Here is a 21,072-nt window from a genome sequence, read left to right on the forward strand (position 1 = left end):
AGTCCTTTCCCAGTGCACGGCTGTTTAGTGATGTGCACATATGCGCACTGCTTTAGTAGGAATGGGACAGTAGAAAATCCAGTCAGCAAGCTAAGTATTAGCAAAAATAAACTGTAAAGCCTTCTAAAGTGACTGACACTTACCTACTGGGGCCTGGGGGGCGCCAAAGCCCAAAATGGCAGTCGAAGTATTAAATCCAGGGGCCCCAAAGGCTCCTGTACCAAGAGGCCCTCCAATCTTAGGTTGGTTGTTTCCAAACAAAGATGCCTGTCCAGCACCAAGAGCTATGGAGACAAGAGGAAAGAACAAGTGCCACAGAAGATCCTTTGACTATTGTGCCAGAGGTGAGTTACTTAAAGATATAACACATTTGGAAGCTTCATCATGACCAGTCATTTCAAGAAAAGAGCTAATGTGATAAATGCTGACTTCATTCTAGGCACCAGGCTGGGTACTGGGAAAGCAAAAAACATCTTTCATTGTATTAGTTTCCTCAACTGCAATACAAGACAACAATGGATAGCTTAGATATTTACCCTAATTATTAAAATGAATAAACATTTTAGTACATCTAGACAAAGAATTACTATGCCTATTATAGGAACTTTAATTCCATTTTAGATCAGAGTTGAAAATGTTGTTATAAAAAGGAGGGTCAAAGATAGATACGTCTGACTACATAACCAAGGCATTAACTACCACTCTACAGTATAAACAATTTACAAAGAATTAAAAAAAATAATTCCCTGTATATTTCAGTATTTACAAATTAAAATACTTAGTTGACCCAATCAGGCCAATTTAAAAAAAAATTTTTATGTGTACGTGCATTTTGCCTGCCATATAACTCTATGCACCACACACATGAATGTTCATGGAGGCCAAAAGAAAGCATGAAATCCCCTGGGACTAGAGTTATAGACAGATAAGAACTGACATGTGGGGTGCTAGGAAATAAACTCAGGACCTCTGGAAGAGCAGCTAGTGCTCCTAACCACTAAGCTATCTCTCCAGCTCCAATACCAATATTTTTAAACTGGCATAAGCCAAACTATAGAAAATCAAATTATCTTCTTTGAATGGTTGAAAGGCAAAATACTTTAGTTATAGCATCTTCTGAAAATACCTTTAAACTAAATAACCTTTTTTTCCCAAAAGGCCAAATTACTCAAGTTCTAAACCAAACCAGAGTGGTTGGAATAAGAGCCTCTCCTCTCTACCTAAATCCTGAAAGTACAAATCACCACCATTATTTAAAAAACAAAAAAATCTGGGTGGCGACAGAGCATGTCTTTAATTAATCCTAGCAGAGGCAGGTTTATCTTTATCAATTTGAGGCCAGCCTGGTCTATAGAGCCAGTTCCACAACAGCCAGGGATATTATACAAAGAAACCATGTCTCAAAAAAATGAAGAGGAAAAAGAAGAAAAAAAAGTAGGGGTGATAGATGGCTCAGTGGTTAAGAGCACCTGTTGCTCTTGCAGGAGATCCACACTTGATTTCAACACCCACATGGTGGCTGGAAACAGTCTGTAACTCCAGGTCCAGGAACTATGAAGCTCTCTGAGTTCATCAGGCATGCACAAAATACACATACATACAAGCAGACAAAACACTCATACACAAAGCTATAATATCTTAAAACTTTTAATGTAGCAGAGAAATTACTTTCTACTTACTATTATTTAATATCTGTGTGTCTTAGGAATCACATTCTTAAAGAAAAGACTAGTCCCCTAAACAGAAACATGCATATATATAATACACACACATTGAGAGAGAGAGAGAGAGAGAGAGAGAGAGAGAGAGAGAGAGAGAGAACAGAAATCAACCCTTATTTACTTACAGAATTAAGTGTCTATATAGCCAAACTACTCAGAAAGTATTCAAAGGCCAATGTATTAAAAAAAAATGTACTTTTGTTGAGGAGTGAGTCTGAATAGCCATCACTCAAGAAGGAAAAATGCAAATGACACCAATTTGGCTCACGCTCTCCCCACAAATAGTATAAAGTTCTACGTGTTAAGTTTACAAGTACTGTCAAATTCAAAGTTCAAACTTCAGAACAGGCACTTCTTAAAACTCAACGCTTTTATATTTATTAGTAAAGAGTTATGGAATCTATATGCCATTTGATAACTTATAGACCTAATTTCCATATAGGATCTATTGCTACTAAGATTACAGGTGTAAAATCCTCTAAATTTGTCTTTTAGTTTATTTACATGGACAAAGCATGAATAAAGAATACACTGAAACAAAAATGTAATCTGTAGCCTATGAAGAACAATTTTCAAGGTCAAACATTAAAAGTTAATCTATTAAACTGTGGAATTAAGAGACAGTATCAGGAAAAAATGATACCGAACACTTTAAAAGTTTGTACTGAAGGCAGAGAAATTGTTAATCATAATCTTCAAAGTCCAGAATCCAAAGAGAAATGTAATGGTATAAAAATAAAACTCAAACATGAAAGAAACTTGTCTGCAAGCAAAATTAAATAAAAAACAAAAAGACTTGAATGGAAATACAGGTAGTGCTAAGGTTTTATCATTTAACAGAAACTATGCTTTGATTTTGAGTATGACAGGTTTCTGAGTTAATAATATCAAGCATGATACTCTTATGGGATATGCAACTGCAGGCGCACATGAATATCCTGAAAAAGCTTAAAGACAGAAAGGACAAGCTATGATGTTTGTAAGCTTACTGCACTAAACATGTATTTTCAACTGAATGACGCTCAATTATCAAATTGTGATCATATTGTAAAACAATCGGCACCTGAATGGCTAAACAGAGACAACTACCTCAGTCTTATTTATTCTCATCATCTCTTTAGAGTTAAAACCACGCTTGGTGGTAATACATCTGTACTCTAGCACCCAATGACCGAAGCAGGAGGACAGCAAACTTATGCCCAGCTTATGCTATAAGAAACATTGTGTTTTTTAATAGCTGGAAAGTAGCTCGGTTGGTAGAACACTTGCCTAATGTGACTAAAACTCTAGGGTCACAGCACCACATAAACTGTGTGGCAGCAGAGACTTTTGATTCTAACACTGGGAGAAGAAAGCAGGGGTCATCAGAAGTTCATGATCATCCTTCATTTTTGGCTACACAAAAAGCTGGAGGCTAGTTTGGAATACATAAGACTATTTCAAAACTACAATCTTTGGTGTTTGTATCTATATAAACATACATAAATAATTTCTTCCGAAAAGCCCCCTATAATTTGCTGATAACAAAGCTATTATTAACTATAGGAGTAGAAAAAAATATTGATGTATATACTGTTTATATTTTGAGATCATGTTATCATATTCTCTCTCTCTCTCTCTCTCTCTCACACACACACACACACACACACACACACACACACAAAGCACAAAAAATAAACTATATTTTAGTTTTTAATTCTTTCATGGCTAGTATAATTTTGGCATGTTAAAAAGTTCAAGGGGGGGGGGGTGCTGGAGAGATGGCTCAGTGGTTAAGAGCACCCGATTGCTCTTCCAGAGGTCATGAGTTCAATTCCCAGCAACCACATGGTGGCTCACAACCATCTGTAGTGAGATCCGATGCCCTCTTCTGGTGTGTCTGAAGACAGCTACAGTGTACTTATATATACTAAATAAATCTTTAAAAAAAAAAAGTTCAAGGGATGTAGGGCCTGATGATGCACCCCTTTAATCCTAGCACTCCAAAGACAGAAGAAAGGCAGAGAGATCTCGGATTCTAAGACCACCAAAGTGTTCCAAAACAGCCAGGGCTACAGAAGAGACCTTGTCTCAAAAAACAAAAACAAAAAAGAAGGAAAATTCAAGGACGGCTTGTTGTGGTGGCACACATCTTTAGTACCAGCAAAAGAATGATCAATACAGAACGAAGGAGTAGATTTTGAATCAAGTAACTAAAATCAACCAAATTAACAGAGGAGAGGCAGGAGCATAGATCAAAAAGCCTTTAAAAGTCCACATGATGGAGCATGGCTTTCATCCTCACAACCAGGAGGCAGAAGACAGAGTGTTTGAGACCAGTCTGCTCTACTTAGGAAGTTACCACACAGCAAGAGTTACATAGTGATACCCTTTCTCAAAAATTAGTTAAATTGGGGCTGGGGATTTAGCTCAGTGGTAAAGCGCTTGCTAGGGCGCAAGGCCCTGGGTTCGGTCCCCAGCTCCTGGGGGAAAAAAAAATTAGTTAAATTAAAATACAAAGCTAAAGGCCAACCTGGGGTGAAAGCTCGATTTATAAGAGTGCTTGCCCAGCATGCAAAAGACCCTGGGTTCAATCTTCAGCATCCATAATCCATACTAAATCTAAAGTATTACTGTTTGAGTCCAGAAATTCAAAGCCCAGTCTGGGGAAAAAAATACTAAAGCCTCCCCACCTCCCCCCAAAAAGATGAGTGGAGTGCAAGTGCAAGTGTGTGTGTGTGTGTGTGTGTGTGTGTGTGTGAGAGAGAGAGAGAGAGAGAGAGAGAGAGAGAGAGAGAGAGAAGGGGGGGTGGGCAGATAAAAATTTAGAAGTTAAATACAATAAGCATAGTTTATTAAAGATAAGCCATGGTCAAATATATGAGATAGAAAGATCCAAATAACCAATCGGTTCACATAAAGATTTGCACTTTCATCATTATTGGAATATGATAGTTTCCATTAACACATATGCAAAAAGAACAAGTTCAGTAGTAAGGAATCTAGGGAGATGCCTCAGCTGTTAGGAATATTCTAACAGCTTAGGCTGTTAGGCTGCACTTCCAGAGGGTCCTTTGTTCAGTTTCCAGCACCCAAATGGCAGCTAACAATCACCTGTAACTTCAGATCTAGTAATAAGTCCCCTCTCCCATGGGCAGGTACATTCACAGATATGTGTGGAGGCAAAACACACACTCACATAAAAATCCTTTTAAAAAAGAAAAGGCCCAATAAGTTCATGTGACAGCACATGCCTACATTAGTTTCAGCTACCTGGCTAGAAGAATCTCTCAAGCCTAGTAGTTTATAACTATATTTTTTAAAAAAATAGAAAGCACCATGTATGAGGTACAGCTAAGAGGGAAATGAGATTCTACCTCACAAAGATAAAACCAAACAACACAGAAAAGGTATAAGAAAATAAACACATCAAACGATATAAAAACCAATATAAAATGACACTGATTTTTCAAGATAAATCAACAAAACTAACCAATAATAATGTATATCTTGCAGATACAATTATTTCAATTAATTCAATTATTAATTATACAACATAAATATATTTAACAGAAATTCTAACTATCAAAAAACTATTGATAGTACTAGAACGTTAAGATAAACTGTGGTGTATATATAAGGCAAGTACATATGACCCTTTGCATATATAGACATACATATACAAATATTAATTCATTATTTTGAAATGAAATCTATATACATGGACCAAAACAAAATGAGCTAATAATGTTTAAAAAAAGAAAAAATACAATGAGATATAAGATAGCACATATTTATCTAAAATGAAATTTCCGGAAATGGTTATTATCTTACTATGTACAGGTCATCAGTTCATTCTCTTAAATCCTAGTTGCAGCCCAAGACAACATTACATCAATGCCATCTCAGCCTCTAGTCTAAGCTAACCCATGACTATTCTTTCTTTGGAAATCCTCAAACTTGTAACTTGTAAGTGCTTCCTCACTTTTCTTTAATATACCTGTATTTGTTCTGTTATAAAAACAAAATTCACACCAAAAGTCATTAATTAAAAAATGAACTGAGGAAGTGGAGGTGGGGATGGATTTATGGCAGAGAATTTTCCTAACATGTTTATCACCCAGGCTTCAATCCTTAGCAGTACAAAAGTAAGGTTCAACTAAAACTACAACTAAAATCCCTAAACATAAAATAACCATGTACATATGTATGATGCAACCATGTTTAAAAAACATTAAGAGAAGAGGATATGGACAAGCTATAGCTAAAATCAAAACAGCAGATCACTTCACAGCTGAAACACTTGAACTTTTCATGGTATTTCTGAATTGCTGAAATATTTTAATAACTCATTTCAAAATGAAAGGTTAACTGGATATGGTGGTGTATTGCACACTTTTAATTCCAGCACTTGGAAGGCAGAGACAGGTAAGTCTCGAGTTCAAGGCCAACGAGGCCAACTTGGTCTACATATCGTTTGATGCAGACCAGGTTTATCCAAAGCTACACAGTGAGACCCTGCCTCAAAGAACAAGGAAACAAAAAGGCTAACATTCAAAGAAGTATAAAAGACATGTTTGTCTATTAAGATGGCATAGACGACCATATCATAAAAGCAAGGAAAACAGTGGAAGCAGGTATTATGAAAGTAGTAATTACAACTAAATTACTATACCAATGATGAGAGAACTAGGTAAAATAAGAAATATATATGCTTCAAAAGTATTTTACTGGACAGGGTGAAATACCCACCTTTAGGGACCCCACCCCCTCCGATCGATGAAAACAGGACAGGTAGAAATGTAAATATTTTAAATGAACTAAAAAAACCCTAATAATAGGATGAAGAGGGATAAAAGAAGAAAGAAAAGTTATGTATAAGGTTTGTAGAACTGTGGAACAGTTGTTAATTATTACAGCACATGCTCTCTATGCTTTGATCATGAGACTTAACTGATGAACAATTCCAAGTCTAAATAAGTTATTGTGGCTACACTAATAATTCTCACATTTTAAACTTAAAAACCCTCGGACAGAGCAGGACTAAAGAAAATCAGTATGTGGCAAAGGTGCTTTTCTATAATTTAAAACATACATTTTGTAAACTTAATATAAATGTGCTAACCTGGTAAAACATTAATCGATGAAAATACATTAATAAATCTGTTGCTAAAAATAAAAATCTAAGCCTTTTATTTATAAGCATATGAGCTAATAAAACTCATAATCTAAAGATGTAGTACTTCCTAAAATTCATGCAAACATTTTCTTACCTGTTCCAAATCCTGTACCAAGTCCTGTTCCCAGAGTCCCGGCTGCTGGCTTACTTCCAAAAATACTACTCCCACTGTTATTTGTGCCAAAACCTACGGAATAAAAGAATAAATGGAATATAATTTTTAAATTCTCAATTTTCTTTAAAAGGGGATTTTAACACAAAGATAACTGATCTTAAACTATGTATCCTTAAATTATTAATATTAATGAACCCCAAATAATCAGCTAATGTAACTCATTAAAATATTCTCCAAACAAGTCTTTGTATTTAACTTAATTACATTTTTATGCTGATATATCAATTCAGAATAGGGAAATATCCAATATCAAAGCAAAGCACACAGGCTTGATATTTGAGCTTTATAAGGCTTTTAAAGTCAGTACACGTGGTTCAGGTTTACTAACAGAAAACTTCAATTCCACAAATTTTCACTAAAAAAAAAAATTAAAAGTTTACTGATCTAAAGGAATAGAAAATGACTCAATCTTTATAGCAATTTTTGTTTTAAGCTGATAGATCTCACATGGCAGCAATGTATGGCTGATTATGTAAGTTCATTTCACAATAAACAATTAGTAAATTCACGGGAACACTCAAAGGCTCAGAGAGCTGCCTTTTCTTTCCTTTTTTTTTTTCTTTTGACTTTTTGAAGACGGTTTCATAGAACTCAAGCTAGCTTCCAAATAGGCAGGCACAAACAGTGGCTTTTAACAATTAACCATGACCCCTCCTTCTACTTCCCAAGTGCTGGGCTCACAGGTAGCCCACCACCACTATCACTCTCAAGTGTAAAGAAAAATAACCTATGCCTATGACTGGTCTGTTTTCAGTAGACGATGAAGAATTGAGTAAAGCACTCATCCTTCACTATGACTTATCAATTAGAGAAAATCTTTTTTAACTCCCCTGTAAAATTCACAAGTATCACAGATACCAATAATGTGTTGCTATTTTTGTAGTTGAGATATTAAGTTTTAGTATTCCTTTTGAAAAAATAAAAACCAAACAAATGCATCATTAATCTCTAATGCTAAGAAATGATCAATCATAGACCCAGAAAAGTCTTGTTTTTAAGATAATTAGTCATATAAAATTATCATGGAAGCTCACTGTGATGGCTCATGCTTGCAATTCAACCTCTTTAAAGGCTGAGGCCACTGAATAGCAAGACACTGTCTAAAGACGGGAGAATAAGGTAAAGGAGAAATAAAACCTCAGCAGTAAAGGGAGTCCTCTGAAGAAGTTAACAGGATCACTAACGGGGTCATACTTACATGTTATGTAATCTGACTTAATCTCAACAAGTGATCTATGTGTTCATTAAAGTTTTTCTCAAATTGTGTTATTAGCTACCACATATACACAGTCTTGCCCACTCAAGCACAAACAACCTAAAGAAAATTTAAAAAGATGCTTTCTCTTTTAATAGAAATTAACAAGAACGGATCACAGACCTGCAACAGAAAATAAGCTATTCAAGGACTACCTTAAACCCATAGGAGATATCTAAGTGCCAACTTACACTGTTTATACCACACATTTCCTCCGATTCTCACTGCCTTACTTCAAAATAATTCTGCTAATTAAAAGTAATTCAAATTCAGTGTATAGCTAGTGAGGCAAGCCAGATAAATATGAGACCTTTTATACTGAAATCAGTGAACACAAGTACAAATGCCTTCTTATAATAAAAACACCACAAAGAGCCAGTGTGGTGGCACACAACTTTAATCTTAGAACTTTGAGGGGAAAAAGTGGGTGGATCTCCTGAGTTTGAGGCCAGCCTGGTCTATATAGTAAGTTCCAGGCCAAACAGGGATGTACAATAAGATCCTATTTCAATACCAACCAACCACAAAGAAACAAAAAAATGCCCCAAGGAAATTGGGAATCTGAATAGTCTGTACAAAAACTCACCATTAAAAGATACTCTCCCCCCCCCCCAAAAAAAAACAAAAACCAAAACCCTTTAATCCTGAACATTACCTATATCAAAAATAAAGCTTTTTATTAAATGAATGTATTTTCAAAGGTAGTACAAACTAATTCATAAGAGCAAAGAATCTTTTCTGTTTTTTAAATTTTATTTCATGTGCGTTGGTGTTTTGCCTGCATGTATGTCTGTGTGAGGGTGTCAGATCCCTCTCACAAGAGTTACAGTTAGAGTTCAGGGGCTAGAGTTACAGACAGTTGTGAGCTGCTATGTGGGTGCTGGGAACTGAACCATTGGTCCTCTAGAAAAGCAAACAGTCCTCTTAATCATGGAGCCATCTCCCCAGCCCAGGAGCAAAACATCTTAATGGTTGATAGGCCTTCGGAAGGGCCATAAAAAACAGATACATAGGGGCTGGGGATTTAGCTCAGTGGTAGAGCACTTACCTAGGAAGCGCAAGGCCCTGGGTTCGGTCCCCAGCTCCGAAAAAAAAGAACCAAAAAAAACAAACAAAAAAAAAAAAAACAACAAAAAAAAAAAAAAACAGATACATAGAATAAACATGGCATTAAATTTTTAGCTGTGAGCTGAGCATGATGTTGTGCATCTATAATCTAATTATCTGAGAGGATAAGGCAACAAAACTACTTGAATCCAAGGTTACCTGAGCAACAGGGCAAGAACTCTTCTCACCATGGAGTAAAAAGCAGATCATTAAGAAATATGGTATAAAGCTGGGCATGGGGCACCCACCTATGATCCCAGCAATCAGGAGGCAGAGACAGGTGGATTTCTATTTGAGGCCATCATAGTGTACATAGCCAAGACAAAGATTAAGTATCCAAAAATCAAAAAGAAAAAGGTTAAGACGGCTCCTTGAAAATGGGGACAGTGATGATCTTTTTAAAAACAGGGAAAGGATGCAGGGAGACATTAATACACTTTTGTCCTCTTTGGTTTTATAGTCAAGAAACAAGCACAGAAGCCATACTAACCACGCCCACTACCTCTAAGCTTTTTCATCCAGAAATAATTATGACTAGAACTATAATAAATACTAGCAGTGAGTGAACAACCTGAGTAAAATGAGTTATAAAAATCAAATATCTGGGGGCTGGAGATGGCTCAGGGGTATAGAGCACTGCCTGCTCTTCCAGAGGTCCTGAGTTCAATTCCCAGCAACCACATGATGGCTCACAACCATCTGTAATGGGATCTTCTTGTGTGTCTGAAGACGATGACACATATACATAAATAAATTTTAAAAAGCTCAAATATCTGAGTCTGAAAATAGACATGTAACAAGTCTTGCACGTGTTTAAGTAGCTCATATTTTATGAATATATTAATATTCTGATGCATGCTTAAAAGTCTCTTTTTCTAGATTATAATGCCATGAAAATAAACCCACTGAAAATGCTGGGAATTTGGCTCAGTGGTAGAGGGCTTGCCTAGAACATAAGACCCTGTGTTTTATCTCAACATGACAAATAAAGAAAAACTAAAAGACACAAGAGCTCTCTAAAGAAAGTTACTAGCCCATGGTGGTTACTAGCCAATAATGGTACTTTGCACATATCTTCCCAGAAAAACTAATCATTTCCTAATGAGAACTCTGGCAAACAAAATGTTCAACAAACATTTGAACCTTGTGACTAAAATGAACTTTGCACGCTTACACAATGTTGAATGTCTGAAAACATAATCATGTATGGATGAAGCTAAAACCTGATGCTTCTTTTAACTGGTTTAAGTATTTCTAACACATGTAAAAAAGAATAAAGTTCCTTTTTTTTTCTTTCTAAAACTTTGTTAAATCTTATCCCTACTTTGATTTTTAAGTAAGAAGACAGTCTCATTCTGTAGGCCAGGATGGCTTAGACTAGAAATCATGGCTCCTGCTTCAGCAGCTACAGGAATTAGCTACTACACTCCAAACTGCCAGAATAACCTTCCAATGCAGTGAAACTTTAGATGTTCAGAAACAATCTCCTTGTCCACTACATCCTCATGTTTGAAACCTACCTCAATAGAATGGGTTACTTCACACTAATGAGGTTCACATATGCTTTTGCAGTTACTGGTGATGTAATCCAAAGAACATGAAAACCAATTTGTCTATTTATCACGTTCCATGACTTTAAAAAAAAAAAAAACAAAACAAAAAAACAAAACAAAACAAAAAAAAAACCAAAAAACTTCCCTTCTGGTATGTAGCATCAGGCTACAGCTTACCTGAGAATTTTTAAACATTTCCAATCATATGAATCAGGAGAATGATGTGTGGTATAGTCAGTGTAACTTTAAGAGAGTCAAACCTGCATTTTATATGTACCAAAATTGGAAGTGTTTGTATTGGTTCCTAAAGTCAGGGTTGGTTTGTTACCGAAGAGCCCGCCACTGGTTGTACCAAATGAGGGAGCACTGGTTGTGCTGGTTCCAAAAGTTGTAAGCTTGTTATTGCCAAACAGCGTCTAAAAAGAAAATACAGGAAAATTAGGGTAATATAAGATATAACAGGCTTTGTTGCATGATGAAATTACTCAGTGGTTAAGAGCACTGACTATTCTTTCAGAGGACCCAAGTTCAATTCCCAGCAACCACATGGTGGCTCACAACTGTTTGTAACTCCAAGATGTGATATCCTCCATAGGTATATAAGTAGACAAAACATCAATGTACATAAATTATTTTTAAAAGAACCAACAACAACAACAAAATAAAAGCAAGTGTGACTCCCAGTACCCATGTCCCCAAGCATCTCTAACTCCAGCTCCAGGGCAATCTGACAACTCTTCAGACACCTGTACTCGGGTATAAACACCTAACTTAAAATAATAAAAATAAAAATTAAATTAATAATAGTGGCTAGAGGGGGCTGGAGAGATGGCTCGGCGGTTCAGAGCACTGACTGCTCTTCCAGAGGTCCTGAGTTCAATTCCCAGCAACCACATGGTGGCTTATAACTATCTGTAATGAGATCCGATGCCCTCCTTCTTATGTGTCTGACGACAGCGACAGTGTACTCATATACATAAAATAAATAAATCTTTAAAAAAAAAGAATAGTGGTTAGAAAGATGGTTTAGCTCTTCCAAGTTCAGTTCCCAGCACTCATACTAGGTGGCTCCAAATTCCCTGTAACTCCAGTTCCAAGAGACTCAACACCTCTGGCCTCTGAGGGTACCTCACTCATACTCACATACATATAAGCAGACACATGTAATACATATAAGTAATAAGGCAGAGTGCATGCAAGTATCGAATGTGTCATTTTTAGGGAGACAGATGAACATAGACAATCAGAAGACATAACAACCTGAGCAAGATTACATAAGCACAATGCTACTAACACCCCACCAAACAGGATTTCAGTGAGTCAAAGAAAAAAAAACACCAAGGTGACCATTAGCCAAGGATGGTAGTGTAGTATAGATCTGCAATCCCAGCTAGTAGAAAACTAAACCAAGAGGAAAACCAGTCGTTTTTATTGGAGACAAGAGAGAGGGAAAAGTCAAAAGGGAGAAGGAAGGTGAAGAGAGAAAGCATTTTTGTTTGTTTGTAGCACTGAGAACTGAACCCAAGGCCTAGTGTATGCTACACATTCTAATGCTACACCCTCAGCCCCTATTTTTTTTTTTTTTTTTTGAGCAGAATTTTATATTGTTTAGGCTGGCCTTGACTTCTCTGTAGCCGAGGTTGGACTCAAACTTTTAGTCCTGTTGTCTCAGCTATGTTTGACCAGCTCTTTGCAGTGGTGGTGATGGTAGTATTAGGGATCACAACTAGGGCCTTACTCATGCAAGCCACACATTCCTGCACCCAAGTTACACCGACACTTTTGTCATTTTTTTTTCAAGTAGTATTCTAGTATAAAATTTAGCACTGCTTTTTAAGTTAAATGCATCCCAAAACAGTAGTTCTGCACTTAAGACAACTTACTCAGGAAGGTAAATAGCTGAGTTGCACCTTCCACAGCAAGAGAACCCCAGGAAATTCTTGATCAACACCAAAAGCTTTTAATTTTCAAATACTATAACAGTTTATCTTCCAAAACACAATAGGAAAAAGTAGGAGTTAAATTTATTTTGGACTGGAGAGATGGCTCAGCGGTTGAGAGCACTGGCTGCTCTTCCAGAGGTCCCGAGTTCAATTCCCGGCAACCACATGGTAGCTCATGGCCATCTGCAATGGGATGTGATACCCTCTTCTGGTGTGTCTGAAGACAGTGGCAGTGTACTCACATATATAAAATAAATAATTCTTTTAAAAAATTATCTTATTAGGGCTAGACATGGTGGTGAGGGTCTTCAATCTCAGCACTATGCAAGTAGAGGTAGGCCAATCTTTGAGTTTGAGGCTATCCTGGTCTATATAGCAAGGCTCACAGTAAAATCTTATCTTTAAAAGACAAAGAAAGAAAGAGAGAGAGACCTGATTTAAGCTATTTAAATTAAAGACTATATAAACTAACCAAATGGATTCTACAATATCTTTGAAACTTTAGAGGAGGTCTGAAATGGCAAAAGTCACTAAGTATAAAACAAACACACAAAGACTTTATGCTGTACATGATAAAAATAAGCACTGTTAATTCTCAAATTAAAATTTAAATCTAAAATGACTATAACAATATTTTATTTTCTTTCTTTAATAAAAGATATTTAAATGTGTACAGATATTTTGTTTACATGTATGTCAGAACACCATGTGTATATCTAGTGTCTGAAGAAGATAGTTTTGGGTCCCCTGAAACTGGGTGAGACATTTTTGAGCTACCATGTGGGGCTAGGTCATTTGGAAGAACAGCCAGTGCTCTTAATTCCTGAATGATCTCTCCAGCTCTTAACAGCATGTTCAAACAGATGTAAACCACACTATCACTGAGGTAAAACATTTAGTGACTGAAAATAAACAATGGGACTGGGAATATAGATTCCAGTTAGTACAGTGCTTTTCTAGAATGCATGAAGCCCACATTTAGTCCCCAACATACATTTGCAAAAATAAATTTAAAAATTATATATACTCATTATATGTGAATAGAGAGGGGAAACAACAAAAAAATACAAACATAGATGTTAAAGTCTTGAATATAGTTATTTATTTTATACATATTCCTTTAACAGATTTAAGAACTTCAAATCACAGTCAACTGCAAATACCTACCGAACCAACTGCACCAAATCCAGTATTGGGCTGCCCAAAGAGACCTGTTCCTGTCCCAAATGCTGTCCCAGTGCTGGTGTTTGTAGCGGTCCCAAAAAGACCTCCTGGCTGTGAGGCTTGGGTTACTCCAAATAGGCCCTGGAAAGTGTAATCTAGATTAAAAGGCAGTTCATAATATTTTTCTTTAAAGACTTAGATTGGTTCTTAAAAAGTCACTGTTGTTTATTAAAGCATGTATGATAAACGCAGAAATTCGTAAAGATTTCTTTGCAAAAACCCTGAAAATCAAGAATAAGGTGGCTTTCCCAAAACAGCATATAACTAAGAGTTATTAAAACTTTAGAGTGCAGAACTGTAAATATATTCCCTATTAACCAAAGTCCCTGTTTCCAAAACAGTAAGTGAGCTTCAAGTGCTGGGCATGTATTAAAACTTTCAATGATTTCATGTGCTCAACGGTGTTCCAGTAGAATATAAGCTATGTAACAAGATTCTGCTATCAAAACAGCAAACACTTGATTTTCTTCTAAATGTTTTATAAATTGAACCCATCACGTACAAAGTTGGAGCAAGAGGTTCACGGGTTTTAGGTCAGCCTGCACTACAGAGTGATATACTAGGTCATAAACACATCGAGTAAAACATATAATCATGTTCATAATTCTAGGTATTTGATTATTGGGAAAACCTTGGTTATTAATGATATAAGAGATTTAACCTCATTCTTTTGCAGATGGGTAATCAATTGTGGTACTCATGCTGGAAATCAGTTGTCTATAAATGTAGGGATTCATTTCTTTATTTTCAACTTTACTCATATGCTTCACTGAATTTTTGATTAATCTCATGCAGCCCAGATTGGCCTTGAACCAGATATATAGTCAATATTATCCTTTAACTCTTGATCCTCCTCCCAACTGCCAAGATTACAGTAAATCCGGTTCCATATTTCTGGCCCTATAATGCCAGTAACCACTGTCTTTACCTTTAATATTGTTTTCAACACCCTCACCCACATACATGTATTGTGATCATACATACATATATGCTCCATTCTCATATTTCCCTCCCATTCCTTCTGGATCAAAACATCAATATCACAAGGCACATAGCTTCAAGGTAGCCATCTGAAGCCCACTAAGTAAGCTCTTACTGAAAGAAATCTGTGCTCAGAAAGGATAAATGACACACTCAACAGAAATCTCAATGTACTCACTGTGTTGAGACAAAATCCAGATCTTCACTAGTGAAAGAGTTAATTTCTTCCCTACACTGAATAACCTCCATTCTAAGAAATGCTATGGAGACGGCATTTACAAGTTCAACATGACTACTAGTCCCATTACTTCATTTCACAAATAAGACCTGGAGTTAACCAAGAGTCTGTTTCCTTACCATAGTATTGGTGCTTGGTTGTCCAAGGGTGCTGGTATTACCAAAGGAAAAGCCAGTATTTGGGGTGGTTGTAGCCTGGCCAAATGGTTTGCTGAAGAGACTGGTAGTCTGTTGATTCTGTTGGCCAAAGAGGCCACCTGGATTTGTCCCAAATCCAGTTGTGCCTTTCAGAAAAAGAAATAAAAATAAACACAAACAAAAAACAAATAAACAAACAAACTCTCAAATGAGCCAATAACTGAAGTCATCTGAGCTATTTCTACTGCTAAATTATTGTATAGTCATTCCTTAATAGCCTTTCGTCTGTCTTCAGCAAGACCTACTTTATGTTAAAATGTTCCTTTCTACTAGAACTCAAGAATTCTAAAATGACTAAATGACTTTCCTTTGTGAACTCAACTTCTATTTTATAAGAGAAAATATTCAGGCTGGAAAGATGACTCAGTATCACCTTCTGAAATGAAAGGACTCCTTAGCCACCTATACCTTTAACTGTCTTTTCTTATTTATTTTTCTCCACAGCGCTGGTAACAAAGTGACAGTCATGATTTACGTCTATTTGACTTTTTTTTGGTTTCTCTGTATAGTTCTGACTATCCTGGAACTCACTTTGTAGTTCAGACTCGCCTAAGTCTCAGAGATATATGCCTTCCTCTGCTTCCTAAGTGCAGGGATTAAAAGCCAGAGTCACCGATACTCAGTTTGACCATTCCTCTCTATGGTATAATAAAGTGCTTACTAGTTCCAAAGGCAGTTTTGTTCTGACCATATGAAAAGGCTGAATTAGTGGTGGAAGAGCTGAAGAGTCCTGTTGCACTGGAAGTCGCTGGAGAAGACCCAAATAAGCCAGTTGTGGTACCTGCCCCCACTTGGTTCTGTGGGCCTTTCCGGTTAGCCTGATAGTCCTCCAAACGAAGCTCCTGAAGGTAAACACATTACCAAAATTAACATATGGCAAAAATAGTTACTTAGAAGAGACCTACACAGGAATCTGTTACAGAGTAATATAACTGATATACTGAAGTACAATACAAAGTAAGTGTCCTTCTATATAAAATTAATTAAGAGATTGGCAAAAATGGACAGTCAAGATGGCATCTAATTTTGGAGGGAAAGGACTGTGATGAGGAGAAGGGTATTTGGAATGTTAGATATGCTTTGTTTTTTCCTATGCTGTCAACTGATATGTATCCTTTCACATAAGTGAAAATTTACTAAGCCATATATTTAGGATTTTGTACAAATTTTCTAAAAGATCATGTATGTACACAAATGTATTGTCACTACAATGTAAATATCTAACCAGAATAGAATACTAGATAAAAAAAGATGTAGTACACTTGTATATATGTGGGGAATATTATCCCAGTCTAAAATAAAGATATAATTCATAGATACATAATGTATAAATACATAAAGATAATAATACAGAATCTTGAAAAACATCTTTACCAATGTTAGGATTTTATTCAGAACCTGAATAAAATTATTAAGCTGATTCTATTTTTTGTTCTTCCTTTTACTGACCTCTAATGACTTGCTTTCATATTCTTTCATGGCAGTAATACACTGATGCTTGGTGCTGATGTTAGTGCTAACTCCAGCTTTGACCATAGTATCTGTACCAGTGGGAGGCTGCAAAGAAAGACAAAGGCATATTTCAAATTCCAGTTTTTGTGTCTATTCTCAGATACAATTCTTCAACTACTAAACTTTTTCCCCTTTCTTCACATTTCTACATTCTATTTCTACAAGGCAGCTAAGGTGAAGCTCGAGGCCGAGGCCACAGGCCTTCCTCCGGTGGGGATGCACACCAGGTCCTCAGGACTGCTCATCAGTGGGCTGGTTTTCAGGTAGACTGTCATGAGTGCCGGGGTGGAAGGCTCTAGGGATCACATGGCAGGGAGCTCTGTATGGAGGCACACACTTGTACGGCTAGAGGTAACACAGCAGGTCCTTCTCTATCACCTGGGGTTCTTCCATGGAACCATGGCGCTTTACTAAGCAGCTGTTCTTATCAATGAGAAATTTGGTAAAGTTCAATTTGTTGGCATTTCCCAGCATGCCTCTGCTCTTGGGCTGGACTTTCATCCATTTCCACAGTGGGTGGGCATTGTCCCCATTTACACAGATCTTGCTGTACATGTCAAACTTGTAGCCGGCTGCAAACTCCTTGATTTTTTGATTACTTCCTGGCTCCTGAACTGGATGCAAGGGAAAGTCAGGATTTGTAAAGCACTCAGTATATCAGGCATGCAGATCGACTAGCTGAGTGTAGTTTCCGTAGGCTTTGCCTCATTGCCAGGTGATAGATAAAGCACATGAAACCCTGCACTTATCCAGGCAAACCATGTGCCTGTCGATACCCTTAGCTGAGAGTTTGGGCATGGAACGTGCACAGTACCAATCATCATGGGATGCACACATGGTACCTGCCAGGCCAGGTGCAGCCAGAGTCCACATGGCAGTGCTGGCTTCAGTCAGCACTAAGCTTTAAACTTTTCCCTACTTCATTTTTTTAATAACAAGATAGGAATAGAATAGAGCTCAGTGGTTAGTGCTTGACTAACATTCGCAAAGGCTTGGGTTAAATCCCCATGCTCCCCAACTACTCAAAAAACATCATTTAGGAGGTAGTCATGTAGTGCCCATACCTACAATCACAGTACTCCAGAGGCAGCCCTGAATACCAGACCAACCTACACAAACAAACTAAAAGAAAGCTATTATTTTAGAAGCTGAAGCAAGATCATTTGAGACCAGATTCAAGAGCAGCCTGGGCAACACAGTAATACCCTCATGGTAAAACCAAATTGTTATCCAGGATGCTTGACTAAAATATATGGCAACATTTCTGATATTTCCCCTATAACATGCTTATCTAAATAATCTTTTGTTTTGTTTTTGGAGATGATATATCTATATATATATATAGATATCTATATCTATATCTATATCTATATATCCCCCTGGCTGTCCTAGAACTTACTCCTTAGACCAGGGCTGGCCTTCAATTCACAGAGATCTGCCAACCTCTGCCTCCCAAGTGATGGGAGTAAAGTTGTATACCACAATTGCCTAGCAGGACTTTATTCTTAAATAGATATAGACTACTGACAGGTTGTCCCTTTAGCTCCACAAAGAAGCCTTATTTTCGGTTACTTTTCTATGGTCTGTTCCTTATTTTTTTTTTTTTATAAACAGATGACTATTTTAATGCTGCCTTAGAACAGAAATAGTGACAAACACTTGCAATCCTAGCCTTTAAAAGCCAAAGCAAGATCACTGAGTTCAAAGCCAGTCTGAATTATGTAGCTAGTATAAAGACAGCCTGAGATTACACAGCAAGATCCTAGTTCAGAAATTCTGCTTTATATGGGCTATCATAATCAACACTGAACACAAATTTAATTGGAGTAAGAATAATCTTAATACACATCATAACCTAGATGTTTCATGCTGGAGACACAGCTCAGTGGTAAAGTGCTTACCTACTATGCATGAGACTGTGACTAAATCCCCTTAATGGCAACAAAAAAGAAACAGCAGATTTATGTTTCACATTTCCTGTGTAGTATAAAATCGTACGTAATTTTTTTAAAAAAATTATTGTTTGTCTGCATGGGGATCAGAGGACAGCTTGCAGCTCTCTCCTCTACCATATGGGTCCCAAAGACCACGCTCAGTTAGTAGGCTTGACACCAAGAGCCTTTACCCACTGAGCCATCTCACCAGCCCTATAAAACCATCACTATTTTTTGTTTGTTGTTTTTTTTTTTTGGAGACAGGGTTTCTCTGTGGTACCCTGGCTGTCCTGGAACTCTCTCTGTAGACCAGACAGGCCTTGAACTCAGAGTTCAAGACAAAACAAAGAAACAATATCAACAATAAACCCTTATTTTGAAACAAGGTCATACTACGCAACCCTGACGGGCCTAGAATTCGCTATTAATGCTGGCCTCAAATTCACAGAACTACACCCGACTCTGCCTCCCATGTGCTAGGATTTTAAAGTCATCTGCCATACCCAACCTAAAACTGTTAATACATTTTTCCAGCAGTTAAGGGTACTAGCTGCTCTTTGCAGAGAACCCAGGTTCCTAGTGTTGCAAGGTAATTTCATCAGAGAATACACACAGAATAGTCTGTATTGCCCACTACTGGCTGCATGGGGAACTTGCGCAAACCATGCAGCTCCAAGCCCCATAAGTTTGTCTTTTATGCACAAAAACTGCATCCTGGATGACACAATTTAGTTAGCAAGGAGAGTTACCAAGAAGTAGAAGCTAAATTAGTCAAAAAGCAAGGTTAATACAAGGATTTTTCTGGATCCTGGAACTAAGGACTAGATCTTTGATGGATTAGTTCCTGTTTTGGCAAGTGTTAGTACCTACATGCTAGGTTCTAAGGTCAAAATAGTGCCTCTACTGTGTCAGGTCTTGAGTGAGGCCTTAATATCAGCACTAGATGGTGGTTCATCACCATCTGTTACTACAGTTCTCTCTCCTTTGGTCTCTCCGAGTATTAGAATGCACATGGTGCATATTCACACAATTAACAAATATATATACATATAAAATAAAAATAACCTTATATTTTAAAAACAAAAATGTGATAGGTATTGCTGGAGATAGGAGCAATCTGATCATTCATTCTTCAAAGAAATACACAAATGGGGGAAAATATGCTAGAAAATACATACATTAAATTTGATGGTAGTTCCTGTAGGTGCTGCTGTAAAACTACTTGGCCCAAAGAGGGAGCCAGATGTGTTACCAAAAGGATTAGAGGTGGTATTTGTAGTTCCAAAGAGTCCTCCACTGCTAGTACTGGTTCCAAAATCTGTAAGTTAGAAAAATAGCAAACAACTTAATGTTAACACACCTTGAAAGCAGGGCTGGGTAGAGTAACAACAGCAGTACTTTCACATTGTCAAATACTCTTCATTTCTCTCCAGTAAACAGATTTAAGCTATATTTCACATGACATATGCTTCCAGGCTACGACTTTCAAAGGTAACAAATCCAAATTCATTGGTTAGCTAAATGTGCAGTTAGTTTTTGGATATTACAGACAAAACTAAAGAGAAACATTTTGTTTCACTGTATATTTTATCTTATTTCTCCTTTCCTTACTAAGAATGAATGAATGCTGAATGAAACTGTCTGAAAACATATCACAACAAACATAACAGTATAGTATGCTTTTATTTAGATATGATATTTCATATACCCACACCTTACCAAATTATTGTATATGTGAAGTGGTCCTATTGGAGCAATCAAACATAGGTTAACATAAAACATGACCAACTCCTGGAAAAACTTAAAATTAGAGGGCACTGTTGACTATTTTACAGAAACTAACTCAGAAGCAGGATTGTAATCCAAACACTTGTGAGGCTAAGTAGGAAGGGCTGCACTTAGTTCAATACTAGCCTGGGCTAACTACATAGTAAGTTCCAGGCTTGCTGAGGCTATGAAGACAGTGTCTCAAAAATCCAAAAAGAAACTAATATAGAAATAGTAGACCCTAGCCAGGCATCGTGGCCCACACTTATAATCTCAGTAAAGAGGCAGGGACAGGCAGATCTTTGAG

General features: G+C 37.0%; 1 protein-coding gene and 1 pseudogene across 1 annotated transcript in view; both read right to left on the bottom strand.

Annotated features, from left to right (window-relative positions):
- Nucleotides 1-21,072, bottom strand: part of Nup98 (nucleoporin 98 and 96 precursor) — a 96,962-nt gene that overhangs the window by 57,613 nt on the left and 18,277 nt on the right. The window contains exons 5-12 of the mRNA NM_031074.3: nucleotides 20,177-20,316; nucleotides 17,002-17,109; nucleotides 16,214-16,394; nucleotides 15,475-15,638; nucleotides 14,080-14,217; nucleotides 11,247-11,385; nucleotides 6,974-7,066; nucleotides 144-284 (exon numbers count right to left, since the gene is read on the bottom strand). Of these exons, the coding sequence (NP_112336.2) occupies nucleotides 144-284; nucleotides 6,974-7,066; nucleotides 11,247-11,385; nucleotides 14,080-14,217; nucleotides 15,475-15,638; nucleotides 16,214-16,394; nucleotides 17,002-17,109; nucleotides 20,177-20,316 (1,104 nt within the window). The remainder of the gene's footprint in view (nucleotides 1-143; nucleotides 285-6,973; nucleotides 7,067-11,246; nucleotides 11,386-14,079; nucleotides 14,218-15,474; nucleotides 15,639-16,213; nucleotides 16,395-17,001; nucleotides 17,110-20,176; nucleotides 20,317-21,072) is intronic.
- Gpx4-ps1 (glutathione peroxidase 4, pseudogene 1) lies at nucleotides 17,203-17,965 on the bottom strand (annotated as a pseudogene).

This window comes from Rattus norvegicus, chromosome 1, assembly GCF_036323735.1.
Source record: "Rattus norvegicus strain BN/NHsdMcwi chromosome 1, GRCr8, whole genome shotgun sequence".
Taxonomy (NCBI): Eukaryota; Metazoa; Chordata; class Mammalia; order Rodentia; family Muridae; genus Rattus; species Rattus norvegicus.